Consider the following 15,257-nt stretch of genomic DNA (forward strand, 5'->3'; position numbering starts at 1 on the left):
GTAGTGTGGTGTATGCTACTGATTTTTATAGTTATAAGTAGTATGTGACGCCGATCAGATGTGGAGTGTCTATCAAAAGAAGGTTAAGGAAATTGAACTGAAACAAACAGAAAGAGAAACAAAAAGGTTCTGAGAATTGCAAAAATCATGAAGGATGTAAAAGACAACTGATGGAAGATGTGCAAATTATGCATATAATGTACGGTTTTTATAAATCTCGAAGACACTCCGTAATTTTTCATTAAACAACAAATTGATTATCTCCACCTAAGTATTCGTCCACTACAGTTGTAGTTGAGCTGAATTTTATTTAATTATTTGTTTTTTCTAAGAAAAATGTAATGATATCGATTCTCTTACCGCTTTTATTATGCATAAATTCAATGGCATAGTTATTTCCTGTCAGTGGTTCTCTTCAAAAATTTAAAACAAAAGGTAGAAAAAAACAACAATATTATTTGCAAAATATGATGAATTCAAGTTGTATTTTGTTTCCTCCTGTTTAAGTTATACATTCAGCGTAATAATTTTAGTTATTTCCAGTTAGTAAAATATTGCGGAATTTGTATATCAACAGAGTGTAAGTTAAAGAATAAAGACCGTTCAATGAAGAAAATTTTCTCTTCTATGATCTCACCTACTCAATCTGTACATTTATATTCATAGTTAATTTTATTTGCTAATGATAGTAATGTAGTAAAAGGATAGTGTTGGATAAGTTAAAAAAAACCTGAAGTGGTCTGTTGTCATGAATTGTTTATGAAAATCAGATATTAAAAGGAAGTTATATGATGGTGGCCTAATGAAAGCGGTAAGATGAACATAATTGTCCATTTCCTGCTTCGGTTTGGGCACCCGGGCAGTATCCCAGCCCTCACGCAAATCAAATGAGGTTTGTGTGGCGCATATGTATTTGGTGTCCCCCTTGTATCTATGTGTTCAAATAAATAAATAAATTGTCCACTTGATAGCTGTTGAGAACAGTTCTGTAATAGTGGCTGATTAGTATTGACGTAGTGATCTGGCTTGCCTATCGTAATGAACCAATCGAACTATACTGGCCTTAACAATCGTTCCTCAAGTTCCTACCACGCCAGACAAATCGGTTGAAGAGCTGTAGGACTAAAAGCAGCAAACCCAAGGTCCGAGGGCGAAGTCGTACTGCTGACTGTACAAAAGTGTAACAACAGTAAGGTGTTTCCTTCAGACAACCAGCATAAGAACGATGCTGCTTTCCCCACAAGGAAAGGGTGGGGTTGGAAAAGGTCGACCCTAAAAATGCACATTTCGCCCTGTCCCACGGATATCCGTTTCTGGCAGTAAGCTTCCAACAAGTACGGAACTAATACGAAAATTATTCACAACAAGACAGTGTGTGACCGGCCTCAAGCAGTTGTGCCTTGGGCACTGTAGTCACGCTCTCAGGTCACTAAGACCACCTGTAACCCGATTTCCTTTTCAGGTACCTCTAGGAGAACCCTTCTACGGTGTGAGCAACCGGGAAGTATAAACCGCCCTCATACCTCTAACAGCACTCAAGATCACTGGGAATTGGAAAAAAACAATGGATTACGAGTGACAAAAAGAAAGTTTAAGATCACGAAAGGATAAGCAATCTAACATACTGTTTTTATTTGAATGGAAATGAAGTTAAGGATTAGTTTTATCAGGGTTCTTATATTTGCTTTGGGCTATATTTCTAGAATATTTTTAAGATAATTTTGTGCAATGTAACAAACTAGTCTGAAAGATTCAGAAATAAACAGGTGAACTATTACCTCAAGCAATCTTGAATACCACCTAAAATCTTTAATTTTTAATTTTGTATAGTTTTCAAACAACTTATTCCCTATTGATGGACAATTCGTTTTTTGAATTTCACATTTTTTTATTAAATGAAAAGTAACTAAGCATATACATGTAGCTGAAGAGAAACCACCTCAATACAACATTAATTCATTGTATTCTGCAATATAGATTCTTCTTGTTTTGTGTAATTTTTACAAACTTTCCACCTTTTTTTCACCAAATCTATGACGTGTTAGTTACGTAATTGATTGGTCTGATGTTACATATGTGCGAAGTGTATTTACTCACCTGTTTGTTTTCTTTTTGTATTTGTTTACAGGTTCTACTAATCCAGCTACTAGAACTCGACCGAAATCATTGACTGAAGCAGCGTTGAATTATCATAATGACAATACTATTATTACTACTACTACTAATATTACTGCTACTACTACTACTGCTACTACTGCTTATAATAGCAATAGTTTAGCAACCGTTTTATCATCACCTCCTGCGCCTTATGCTAGTGCGTTATCGGTTTTAAGTATTCATCAAAATTCACTCGACGATGATAATTTGGCGTTAAATACTGACTCCATTGAACTACATTTATCATCACAGGAGAATTCACAAAAACAATTTGCTACGTATAATGAACTGAAAGCATCAAGAAATGATAATAATACTAGGCCATGCATTGAAAAATGGACTTTCGACCCTGGATCCTCTGAAAACTATGCATTGGATAATAATAGTAATGGTAATGTAGTGCATAGCTATATCTCTTCTAATGTATCTTCAATTAATGGCACTCATGATGAGTCGAATTCACAGGTGTTAAGTAATGATTTAACAGAGGTATATGGTAATCATGCTCTGCATAGTTCACGGTCTATTTCTCATGAATTATCAAATCAAAATGAATCAAATCGATTTAATGTAACCGTTAAAAGTGAAATATCGATATCAGGAAGTAGACGTATGTCATCTGTAAGACGTGCAACAAGTGAAATCACGCTGGAAGTTGTTAAGGTAATGATTACCTCCATTTTTTTCTTATTTCACTTTGTTTTAAAAATAGATTTAGATTTCCCACCATTAATACCATTCTCCTATTTCACTTTCGAAAGTACACTTTTATTGGTAATAATAATAATTCATATACAAACATTTTTTGAAATAATGGCCTAGTTCTTCCATTTTTTACTGTTAACTTCAAAAAGTATGTTCCAATGTGTTCTACGATAAGTTCACATAATAATTTTGATAGGAAACTGTTTTCTTGGTTCTAGTCTGTTCGATATATTCGAGTAGTTTTTGTATCTGAGTAGTAGTGTGACAGGTGAAATCTGATTATGACAAAAGCCTAGAGCGATATGTCCGACTGTTATTCCGTACGAAGTCAATACTTGACTCCGAATGACAATAAAAGCTCCGCATTTGAACTGTCCAGCTCAAAGAACTTAGTACTACCGAAAGGAGCCAACTAAGCTGCAAATCTTAATCATTTCAGTATCCCAAACCGGTTCACGTTGGGTTCTGTAGAGACATTTATATCTCTGTAAATGATAACTTGAATCATACTTGTGTGTTGATGACTTATTTTTACTCAGCTCTCTACGGGATTTTGTACATTCGATATAGAAACTGAATAAGTAGTTTTCATATCCTATATTTCTCTAGGGCAATAGTCATTATTCATCAGAAGAAACTACTCTAAAACTCTCCAGTTATTGGTTTGAATGGAATTCATCCATATAATTAAGTATGTGATGGTAATCAAAAGTCTATCACAGTGGTTCTTTCGTAGTCACAATTTATCTTACAAATCTCAATCATTCTTGATTATAATAAAGACAACGATGTATGGTAATATACATATAAAACACCAGTGATTAGAAGATTGAATTTCTGACGTTTCACAACCTAGAGCAATAAATAACCGTTTATTTATCTTTAGTTCTTGACCTACATCACTATTTCTGTATTTTCTTCATTTTAGTTCATTTTCTTTTACTGTGTTTTTGAGGATTTTCGAAATTTGAACCGAAGCACTTTTTTCTACATTTCGTCTCCATTTATCTATCTGTTTGTTTGTTTATTGAAATTAGCCAATCATGAAAAGAACAGATTGTTTGTTCTGGGAACTGCTGATACGTAGAGTCACTGTAAATGAGATCTTGATCTTAATGCTACAGTTTTGTCTATATACTTTCATTATACACAAGTCTGTTTTGTTTCTAAAATATCAATATGGAAAACAATCCCATATCTAATTCCTTATTTAACTAACAGGCTAAATAATCAGCCCACTTTCATGCTTTAAGTTTATTAACTGATTAAAGATACCCCAAAAAGAATTATAATTGAGGTTAATTAATTATACTCTTTTAATACTTTCGTAGACGATAATTAATTCATTTGCAACTCTATAACAAATTTTTTTTAAATTTCACTACATCTTTGCTTGCAGATTATATATGTTTCTTGGTACAAGTTAATACTCACTACAATTCAGTTATTTTTTCTATTTCAGTTGTCGAAAAGCAGTTATTATATATATATATATATATATATATATATATATATATATATATATATATATATATTGTAGAATAGATATATTGTATATATTTTTTAAGCTTACTTTAATACATCTACTTTTTACTCCCAGAATCACCATTCTGCTCCACAAGCTATGGAGTCTTCATGTAATCCGAGATTCAGCCGTCTTACTAGGGATGATCATGATTGTCAGTTACATCCTGAGTTGTCTAGCCATCACCGTTTGTCTGACTCACTTAATTTGCTCACAACCGTATCTACTGCAGCTCTTTTAGGCAGATTTTCTCATCCTGTAAGTATGTCTTTTACTGATGATAAACAACCAACATACTCCGAAAAAGCATCAGTCGTCCATCATTCGGGTTCCACGATATTTGCAATTAGTTGTTTAGAAGATTCCCTTTCATTGAGTCAAAATGGTCTCAATACAGGCAGTTGTGCTTCAGGGGAAGAAATTCCTAATGAATCTTTAAAGGTAAAAATGATGATCTGTTAGTGCTTGCATACGCTTGCTTAAGTATTTTCCAAATTATTGTTCCTTACAAGTTTACAAAACTAAGATATAATTGCCAGATTTCAAAAGTTTAACACATTTTCAGTCATATTTCATGAAATTAATGGGTTTCAAAATTTACACTTTGAGATTAGCTTTAAATTAAAACAGTAAAGTTTTACATCAGAATTGCTTATACTTTAGTTTTATTCTTAATAGTACTTGTTGTCACTTGGTCGTAACTGAAACTTTAGAAAGACTTTTAGTTTTGAATTCGGCTACTCTTCATTTCTCATTAACTTATTTGATGATCTAAGTTCATTTAGAAAGCTTTTCATTGATTATCACCAACAAAAATTGGAATTCGCCGATATTTAAGGAGTACAATCAGATCATAGCCTAAGATTATCTTGATTTATTCTCACTCATATTATAACTAGCTTATGTCTTAAGTAGTACTTATTTAAACATTGGTACAAGAAGGCACCAAATAGATATGCGTCACATAAATCATTCGATTTGTGTGAAAGCCCGGGTAGTGCCCAAACCGAAGAAGAGGGTTTTCTAAGGGGGCCACACTCGGAGCCTTTGACCTAAAGGTCTGATATACAAGGCAGTGGAGCAACGTCAGGAAATGCAGTCCCATGGTAGCCGGTGACCAACAATAGGTTCGTATGCCTTTTGTTTCTCCAGGATGTTGGAGCCGACGTGCATCATTGGTTTGGAATCAGGGTTTTCCAACTCCCTTAGATGGACCCTCCGTACCCACCACCAACCCGGTTAAAGCGCCGAATATTCGCTTTTCGTCCTCTAAATTTCATAAACACCCGTGACGCAAGAAGGCGGTAAGACTTCACTGGCAGTGGTTGTATGCACGTAGCCATGTGAGAACATTTCGAGAGGGAGAATTGACTCTCCTCACTCTCGACCGTACCAGGGCATTTGGGGGCCAGCAGTACGTATGATAACAATAATATTAATACAGATAGCAAAGTAAAGTTTTTTTTAAAATTTGACATCTTGTCAGAGTATTCCCCACTATATATATAGTCCGTGTTCTGTATCTACTGATTTATTCATGCTTCAAGCTTAAAAATCAGGACATTATTTATTGGAGAATAAGCCACCCCAAAACTCAATTTTTTCAGTCGTTTTTAACATTGAGTCGTGTTACTTTTTTCGTTAGAATTTTATGTATAAACACGGTAGTCTTCGTATCGTTTTATTGGGGTTTATGTCTATAATTTGATCTCCTGCACACTAATTGCTCGGTTGCATTGTTTCATATTTAATCTATTGATTAATATTCTGTGCATTTTAAATGATTACGAGCCTTGTTCATCCAATGATTTTTTAAATCTATAACAAAAACAAATATTAGTCTTCACTGTGTAGTCGGTATTTTGATTAAAGTGTTCTCTTTCTTTTTCTTTTACTAAACATCTTATGCTTAATACACATGTATTGTTGTAATATAAAACTTAGTATAATGATTTGCATTGTTTATTGTTTCATTTTCAGTCAACTGATATACTTTTCAATGTGCCAACTAATATTTGTGTAATTTATATTCATGAGAAATAGTGTAATGTGATGGTTAAATGTGTAAAGTAGTGTTGTGATTGATGAACAGCTTAAATAAATCTTACTTCTGTCATTTCTTTTTGTGATCAATACATTGTCATTCGTAAAGAATATTCTACTCATTCATCATTGTTGCATAAATTTTTGTTTTCCATTTATGTCTTGCATAGTTTGATCTCGATTCACCTCAGAGTCCAGTGACAACTTATTTCGATGAAAGTATTGATGTAGGTACTTCAAGTAAGTAAAGATAGTTGTTTGTTTTTATTTGTATGTTTAATATTATTTAAGGTGTGTTCGTTAAGTATTATTACGGTATTGAGGTGAGTTAGATTGATGCTATGTTAGTTATTTATATACTGTACCGTTTGCTCAGAATTGAGATTTTCGAAGTGTTATAAATTCTAGTTTCACGTTTGAATACATCATATTTCAACTGTTTACTTGAGTTGACTAGAAATAATTACAAAAATTGTCATTCATGATGAGCATCATCAACTTAAATTATATTGTCATCGAAAATATAGCTACAATCAAGTCCCTGCAATTAAATTTACTTAGTTATGAATTTTCTAGTCTGTCATGCATGATCTAGCAGATGTTAATCATCCACCTACATCTAAATTGTCGAGTGTGGTTGTCATTTCTCACTTCATGGAAGGAGGATTCTTCTCGAGGAAACCAAGTTACGAGGTGGTCTTGACAACTTAGTAACAATGACTAAAACCCCACAGAAACAACTGCTTATGGCTGGTCACATACATCCTTTTTGTGATTACTTTTAGTTGTACTGTGTTCATATTTATACCGCCTTAACGATGGCGATACGCGTGGCTAGGTGAAGTGTACTGTTTTTATACCGAACATTTCCCACCTCTCCCTGTTTTCGTTGTGGGAGCGTCATTGGTGAAGATACTGGTCGTCCAAAGGAAATGCCGTAATTCCTTCATACCCTTTTACAGTTAGGAATAAGACTTCACCCGCAGATCATAAGTTTGCTGCTCAACCTGGTCATCACCATATGCAAGCTAGAACACCACAACTAGGCAGCACCCACAGTTAGATAAATCTAAATTCAGTTCAATATTGTAAATTTTTACTTGCGTTAACAAAACAATGAAGTTTCTCTTAAATATTTTCAATTTTCAGTAGTAACTATATTGATTTTCCTTAGCTTAAAATAAACTACAGTGTTCTTGAATCTAATGATAATAAATACCCTTTTTAAACTATCCTTGCTCAGTGTTGTAGGGGCCCTCAATATTTACCACTTATAGTTTGGTTAACTATCATTTACATAAATGAGCATTTGTTTTTTACAAACCATTAAGTAATTTTTCCGAATCGATTTTTTGTTAAAATCGCCGTTTTTTTATTACTTGAGAATTGCTGACTTCCAACTTGGAGTTTCGTTGTCGCTCAATAATGGTCTACAGATAACCAATCTTAGTGGGAACATAACTAATTTTGACTGTAATAGTCTTTTATAACAAAATATTTGTAAAGAATGACCTTGTTTTCAAAGAGGCTACATATTTTGCTCATAAGTTCTTCATCACTATAACAGTGACCCTTAAATTTATCTTCAGCTAGCTGTTTTCCTTATAGACTCAATTATTTGAACAAGCCATCAAATGAGTTTCTGATCTTTTGAATTATTTGTTCATTTCTGTGTTAGAATATGAAGTTTTTTAGTTCTATGGATTTTTAGATACACCATGCAACCCATTACTTTTCATTCAGCTGCTTAATAACTTTTGTTTTCTTGCATTCTGATAAGCATTGTGTTTTATCGATCAGCCTATATGGGTCTTTTTGAAAGTCTGCAAGTATACATAGGTTCTGTTGTGGTCCATTGGTTATTTTGTGTACAGGATAATGTTAGACAAACATTGTAAATCTGTGTTTATGTACGAATTAGTCCAAATGTGTAAAATCAACATCTGATATATCCTCTCCATTAAGTGTCATCGCATTTTCAATTAAAAGATACAAAAGTTTGTATTCCAGTGTTTCCCAAGATTTTCTATGTTATCGATCATAGCTTTAAAAAATATCATTCAGGTACATCTTGAATCGCATATTTTGATACATGTTTTAATACTTTGTAGATATTCCTAGATCATGTGATATACTAAGTGATGAACATTCCACGTTAGAACCAAGTCGCAAAGATACATTGACTACTGCCCCTTCACGATTAGTTTCCAGTAAGTTATGATTCTTTATTGTGCTTCCTTATATCCTGTCGAATAATACTGTTTTACTGAAATTATGAACCAATCAATCTTTGACTACTAATGAAAATCTGGATGGGCGTTTCGTCGCGCAATATCGTTCATTGGTTGCAGTTACATACTAACACCGTTGGGTGCCAGCTCAATGGTTTAGATGTTAAGCGTTCGCGCGCAACACCTAAGGTCCTGGGTTTGAGTTCCTCGTTCAGGGTTGTAGATGCTCGCTGCTGAGGAGCCCAATACCAGGACGAAACAACCCTCCAGTGCTTCCAGGTCTTTGATGATATTCTAACGTTAATCGGTTCATGACTTAAATGAAACTGAACAATCTCCACAACCCTATACTAATAATATTCTGTAATTATTATTTTCAGAATATATATATATATAATCGTAGTTAAGAATTTTGTCAACATTTATACAAAAGATTTTCTTAATAATGTCTTGAATTCCAACATAATTACACACTTCTTACGTTGTGTCTTTTGATTAGCTACTAATGAGACTTCAAAATTACCTTCAACTGCATCAAACGATCAACTCGACGCAGCAGACCTACCTCGCTGTATTCTTGCTGGTGGCTCAGCTCTTGGATGGACTCATGAATCAGTTGTTATTTGTTGGCGTCGATTTTTAGGTATTCTAGGCAGTCTTCATAAAATTATTAACCCAACAACAATGAATGATACATTCAACTATTTAAATGAAATGACTTCATGTCTTTTAAAAATTAGGGCATATCAAATTGTTCCTTCTGTAACCGAGACGTGTGTACAACCAATTCCACAATTTGTACCACCTGTGAATTTTATTGCACCAATATTATTTAATGTAAGTGCATTAGGAAATATTTCCCAGTGTCAACTGTTGAATTGTTTGTGTTTCCATTTGGTATATTTATATTATTGATTTAACATATTCTCTTTTCACAGTTGGTTTAGTCATTAAATACAAAAGACTTATCATGATATGTTAAACAGTCAAAGTTTATATTAAGCTATTTACCTATACTGGATACGTCAAAAAACCTATCTGTTATATCTTACAGTTTCCTTCTCAGTTAATCTGTTATAGACAACGTAGAACTTGGCTAATATGTATATTGGTCTAAGTTCCTACTTCATATCAGCACGACTAGATGAAATGATCAAAATTCATTCTAGGGTAGTAGAAGTCGCAATAATGTCATTGGTAGCAAAAGAAAACCAGGCATAAACAGTATGAACTAAGAAGAAAGAACAAATCTGTGGGAACAAAAGTATGCGACGATTTCCCAACCCATCATCTAAGACTAGAAGTGAATGCATTTGAGACATCGCTAAACCGTGTAACTTAGTTGAATTATGATATAGTGTTACTTTAAAGGTAATGCAATAGTTTTGGATGTTAAATGTAAGTTGTAGGAAAACATAGGAAGATTTAGACCATTAGGTACTTTTTATTACTCATTGGCAAAAACGTTTTAATATGTAGTTGTGTTTTATACAGTCGCTTACTAATAGTATTCGTTCGTAAAAAATTATTTTTGACTTAATCAATGACAATAATAATAATAATTGTCATTAATAATTAGAGACGAATATATTTCACTCTCAATTCATATATTATTAGTGTTTTTTTCCTGTGATTCGTTATGTATGATTTATCTTCGGATCTTTTTTCTCCCTAGACAATGAGTCTTTCTGAAGAATTTATAGAAGCTAAAAGAATTGCTATACGTACACTATGTGATATAGTTATACGTTCTCATGATGGATGTCCTGACCCAGAATTAATTGCTCATTTTTACCATCTTATTCATCAAATAAGCGTCGCAAAACGAGAGGTAATTCAGTTTGACAGTATTATTATTCATTTTGATCTAAACCTGATATTGTTCTATAAAACGTTTCACCTCTCTTAAACTGTATATGAATTCATGACTAGGCATTTTTTTGACTTCTTTCACTATATTCAGAACGACATATGAATGATAAACTGTAAAATTAGTTCTTAGCAACACATAGCGGTAGCTTAGTTCGTCTTTGAATTACAGTTATAAAAGTCTGAACCCTCCGTGAGATGGTAGATCTCATATTTATAATGTGTTTGTTACCATGTACGCGAATGGGTACTTAAAAAATGAGTTAAAAGATTACCGTTTTTCTTACATTTGTCAGAAATTGGAAGGAAATTTATCACTCGTACAACCACTTGTTTCCTGTACATCTCAGTTTTAAGCTCTATAAATAGCTATCTTCCACACTGCCATCTGTTAAATGAATCATTTTGCTTGTTCATGTTCTTCACAAATTCGTTTGAGCTTCTTAATATCTGTAGACACTTTTCTTCTAGCAGGGGATCGAACCAATGAAAGTGTACGGGTATTAAATCAGCAAGTATATAGACTATAGCTATACGTTACTGGTGATAATGGCGAAATTGTCGTATCTTAGTATGTTTATAAACTATCTCCGTTTGTGAATCTAAAGGCATCTTTAAGTTCTACAAATATTTTATCTTTCCTGTTTTTAGAACTATGTCTTCGAAGTTATCCGGTCATGTAATATGCGTTTGTTTGGGTCTTCACTTCCATCTACACACTTACTCATACTAGATTTCTTAAGCGATGTCAATATTGTTTTATCAAATCCTAACTGTGGCACGGAAGTGAGTACCTAATTTTATGAATGCACGAATTCTCATTCGTTTTATCAAATTATGAATGTTGATTTCACCTTTGTGCAATGGTTTTTTTGTTATCATAAATTGATCTCAATACCGTGTGGTATTAAGCTCTCCAAATTTTAGCAAAAAATTAAAACCATCTGGTATCCATAGTGAGATGGATATATATATATATATTAGGAAAAGGTTCAGTATGGTTTTTCTCAACTTTAAGTTTGCTGCTGAGGAGCTGTTCCGTCCAGATACCCTCATTACTATCTCATCACCTTCGTAATTTCATCAACTATCGCTATTTCCCAGCTCTACTCACGACTCTTAAATAATTCAGCAATCGATCATTAGAGAAAGATAAAGATAGATGAAAAAGGAAAATCAAAACTGATGGGAATCTGGAGTCTGGATTCATTTGTTAAGAAATCGTGCGTACATAAGATTCTGGAATGGTTTTAACTTCAGCACATGTCTGTGGTAACCTAGGCCACAATAATATCTCACTTATTAACAGCAGGCTCATGTTCTTATTTACTACATTACAATCTTGGACGAATGAATGCTTATGGCGAATGCCTGTTTATCTGCTTGCTACTCAGTATGAAACATTTATATATATATATATATATATATATATATATATGGCATACTGGCAATAATATGGATAGAGAGTAAATTCATTTTCAGGTATTGAATATAGTTCTTAAGAAAATTTCACTTCTTGATAAATAGTGAACCACCATAAATTTACAAAACCATGTGATACTCACTATGTTTTTGATGATGATTACGTAAATTGTGTTGTTTTTTTTTACAATTGTTTATTTTTGTTTAATAATATCAATAATTTTGATTTGTTTCTCTGTTATTTTCTTAACCTAGATTCCACGTTCTGAAGCGATATCCATTATATTATCCCTACTATGTTATCCTTATCATTTTAATCATCTTGAATCAATCGATCCGATGTCAATGAAAGCTAAAACTATTTTGTGTATAGATTTAACAGTATGTGTTTCCGACTTTTTAACTGCTTATACTTATATTGTTATCATATTCAGACAAGAGAAAAACTATTATATATATATATATATATATATATATATATATATATATATATATATATATATATATATCTTATAATTTTAACAATTGAATTCATGACCATTGAAAACCTAGAAGCACTGGACAGCCGTTTCGTCCTAGTATAAGAGTCTTTAGCAGTACGCAACTTCAAGAAAGATTATTTTATGTACATAGTTGTAGTAGCGTTAGTTGTGATAACACTATTTTAAATTGGTGCAAATGAGTTAGGGGTGATGATAATGAGGTTGATGCATGTGATTCAACTTTTCTTTCTTTCTGTTATTGTTCTTTCTATACGTTCTTCTCGTAATAATTACCATTTATTCTTAATTCTTCATTTACTTTTATACGTAAAGCGCTTTTTATAAACACTTACTTACTTATAAATGAGTAATACTAAATGATCTCATTAGATCTGTTTTTTAATGTCACTAGAACAAATTTCTATAAATGATAATCTACGTAATAGGTTGACATAAACCTCCTGCTGACTCGTAACGAAATTTATGAGCTTATAGCTAACCTTAAGCGAGAAGGGGAGAGAGAATGAGAAGCCTGACAGAATAATTTTTGAGATTATTAAAGATTGCAATCCTATTTTATCGGTTAGGTTGATTGATTTATTAACTGTAGTCTGAGAGTTGGAAAGGCTAGTTGAGAAAGATAATAAATTAGTTGATAAGATTGTAAATCGTCATTGATGTGGTGATCTGGGGTGATAACTTTGACCGACGTACATATATGCTAGATTCTACATTGCTTATTACCAACTAGATCTGATATTCAGTTGTGTTTTCGAACGATTTTGTCGATGTTTTCGGTCAGATTTTCAATTATCATTATTCTGTTGAAGACTATCATATCATTGAGATACACATACATATGTTTTACATCTGTTACCACTGATCAAATGATAAATTTTCATAGGTTATGTATTGTTACCACTTTCTGTTCTTCTATAGCTGTACTAGTATATGTGTTATGCCTAAATAAATGCTTTTAAATTCTTATCTAATCTCGTTTTTCTGATAGTTTGTTCAGCTAAAAACTGAGCTTTACACTACTACACATGAGCATCGACCATAGATTGTGATGCTTAACTGGTACACAATATTCCTGCATGCATCGTTCAAAATGACTTGTTTTCTAAGATTCATGCGATTCATGGTTTATATAGTCGGCGTGTCTTGCGAATTTCTTATGTAGAATGTTCAGTTCTGTTAATTTTTGAACTTGATTTCATAAACTGATTGTTTAGAGTTTACGTAGTATGCATTGTTCCGAGATACACGATCAAATTACTCTTGTTCGTAACAATTCATGTTTTATTTATGGTTTCATGGACAGGAAGTATTTCTAGTAATTTATGAAAGTATAAAATTTTGCTGGAATGTGTTGATTGCCGAGGAAAATAACTGTAAACCAGCCAAGGTTTACTCAACATTATCATTTCTCCTTTCATCTTTTGGGCTTAAAATAATAGTTCACTGTCTGAATTTAGGATGTGTAATCTGCACATACATAATACATTTATTGTGCTTCTGATTTTCATTTATTTATTGCCGTAATCGGAGGATCTGGAAATGTTTGTGCTTATTAGTTTATGGTTTTGACTAAGACAATTGCTCCAAGAGTTTCTATGTGTCCGTTACAAAACTACTATATTTCTACCGACTGTATAACTAATCTTATGGATGAATGTTCTCAGCACTGCCCATTTTGTGATGAGCCAAACATGTTCTCCACAACTAATGAACCTTCCTATTAATCTTTTACATATTGACTCTTTTTTAAATCCAGTCAAAATTGGTTCGCAGTTTAATACAAGCTGTCTTGTCAGATCCATCTGGAGAGGTTCGATGCCTGGCTATTACTGGTCTATCAATTTATTGTGTCATTGAACTAGTGAATTCATTTTCAAAGGAATCAGGAACTGTATCATCTGTCAGTTTTACATCAATGGACAATTTGTTTTTCGAATCTATCATAATTTTATTGGGAATGATGCGGTTTCAAAATAGGGCCGTATCTATCGTTGCAGTTGAGATGATCAATACGCTCGCTGAATATTGTCATCTTCTGCTATATCGTGATGCGAAATTACCCTCCCTAATGTTGTTGGTAAGTTTTGCACAATTTATTATTGTTCAGACAGTTTATGTCACTTTTGTTATTGTTTATTTTAATATAAAACAATTTCATTGTTCACAAGTATTAATAATATATCTGGATTAATATTTGATGAATACATTGGTAGTAACAACTTGAAATCTGACACAGTAGTTCATTCTCTTAACTTTCCTACGCTTTATATGATTTCAACAAGTAAATAACGTTATTTTTTGCTTTCAGTTCTTTTGTCTCTTAAGTGTTAAAGTAGGAAATGAAGAGACTTGATTTCCATACGAGTAAATGTGTCTATATATATATATTGATCGTGATCAATCTCGAAATTGTTCACATACAGTGTACTACACTGATCAGGTGATTGAATTTCATAGGTTAATTATTGTTACCACTTTATATCCCGCGTGGTGCGGGATCGTGGATGTGCACTGCTGAGGAGTCCCATACCAGGACGAAACGGCCGTCCAGTGCTTCCAGGTTTTCAATGGTGGTCTAGCTTCAACTGACTCATGATTTCAACCTGTGAAATTTCTAAAACTCTCCACAAAACCCATTCTGATATTAATAAAATAGTTTATTTGTTTGCATTATATCACTTTTCATCAATTATTCAAATTAATGATTATTAAGTGACATGGTTTTTTTATACTTTTTTGTGTTATAATATGTAGATTGTTTTTAAGCCTTAATAATGTGGTATTTATTTACTAATGTTAGTA

The 15,257-nt window shown here is 32.8% G+C and overlaps 1 protein-coding gene across 3 annotated transcripts in view; it reads left to right on the top strand.

The window, feature by feature from the left end:
- The window catches only part of RALGAPA1_1 (Ral GTPase-activating protein subunit alpha-1), a 52,834-nt gene that overhangs the window by 16,351 nt on the left and 21,226 nt on the right, over positions 1 to 15,257 (top strand). For all 3 annotated transcript variants that reach the window (XM_051214327.1, XM_051214328.1, XM_051214329.1), the window contains exons 16-23: positions 2,129 to 2,820; positions 6,601 to 6,670; positions 8,542 to 8,640; positions 9,161 to 9,498; positions 10,337 to 10,492; positions 11,182 to 11,316; positions 12,208 to 12,333; positions 14,212 to 14,532. In XM_051214327.1, the coding sequence (XP_051067483.1) occupies positions 2,129 to 2,820; positions 6,601 to 6,670; positions 8,542 to 8,640; positions 9,161 to 9,498; positions 10,337 to 10,492; positions 11,182 to 11,316; positions 12,208 to 12,333; positions 14,212 to 14,532 (1,937 nt within the window). The remainder of the gene's footprint in view (positions 1 to 2,128; positions 2,821 to 6,600; positions 6,671 to 8,541; positions 8,641 to 9,160; positions 9,499 to 10,336; positions 10,493 to 11,181; positions 11,317 to 12,207; positions 12,334 to 14,211; positions 14,533 to 15,257) is intronic.

Source organism: Schistosoma haematobium, chromosome 2, assembly GCF_000699445.3.
Source record: "Schistosoma haematobium chromosome 2, whole genome shotgun sequence".
Taxonomy (NCBI): domain Eukaryota; kingdom Metazoa; phylum Platyhelminthes; class Trematoda; order Strigeidida; family Schistosomatidae; genus Schistosoma; species Schistosoma haematobium.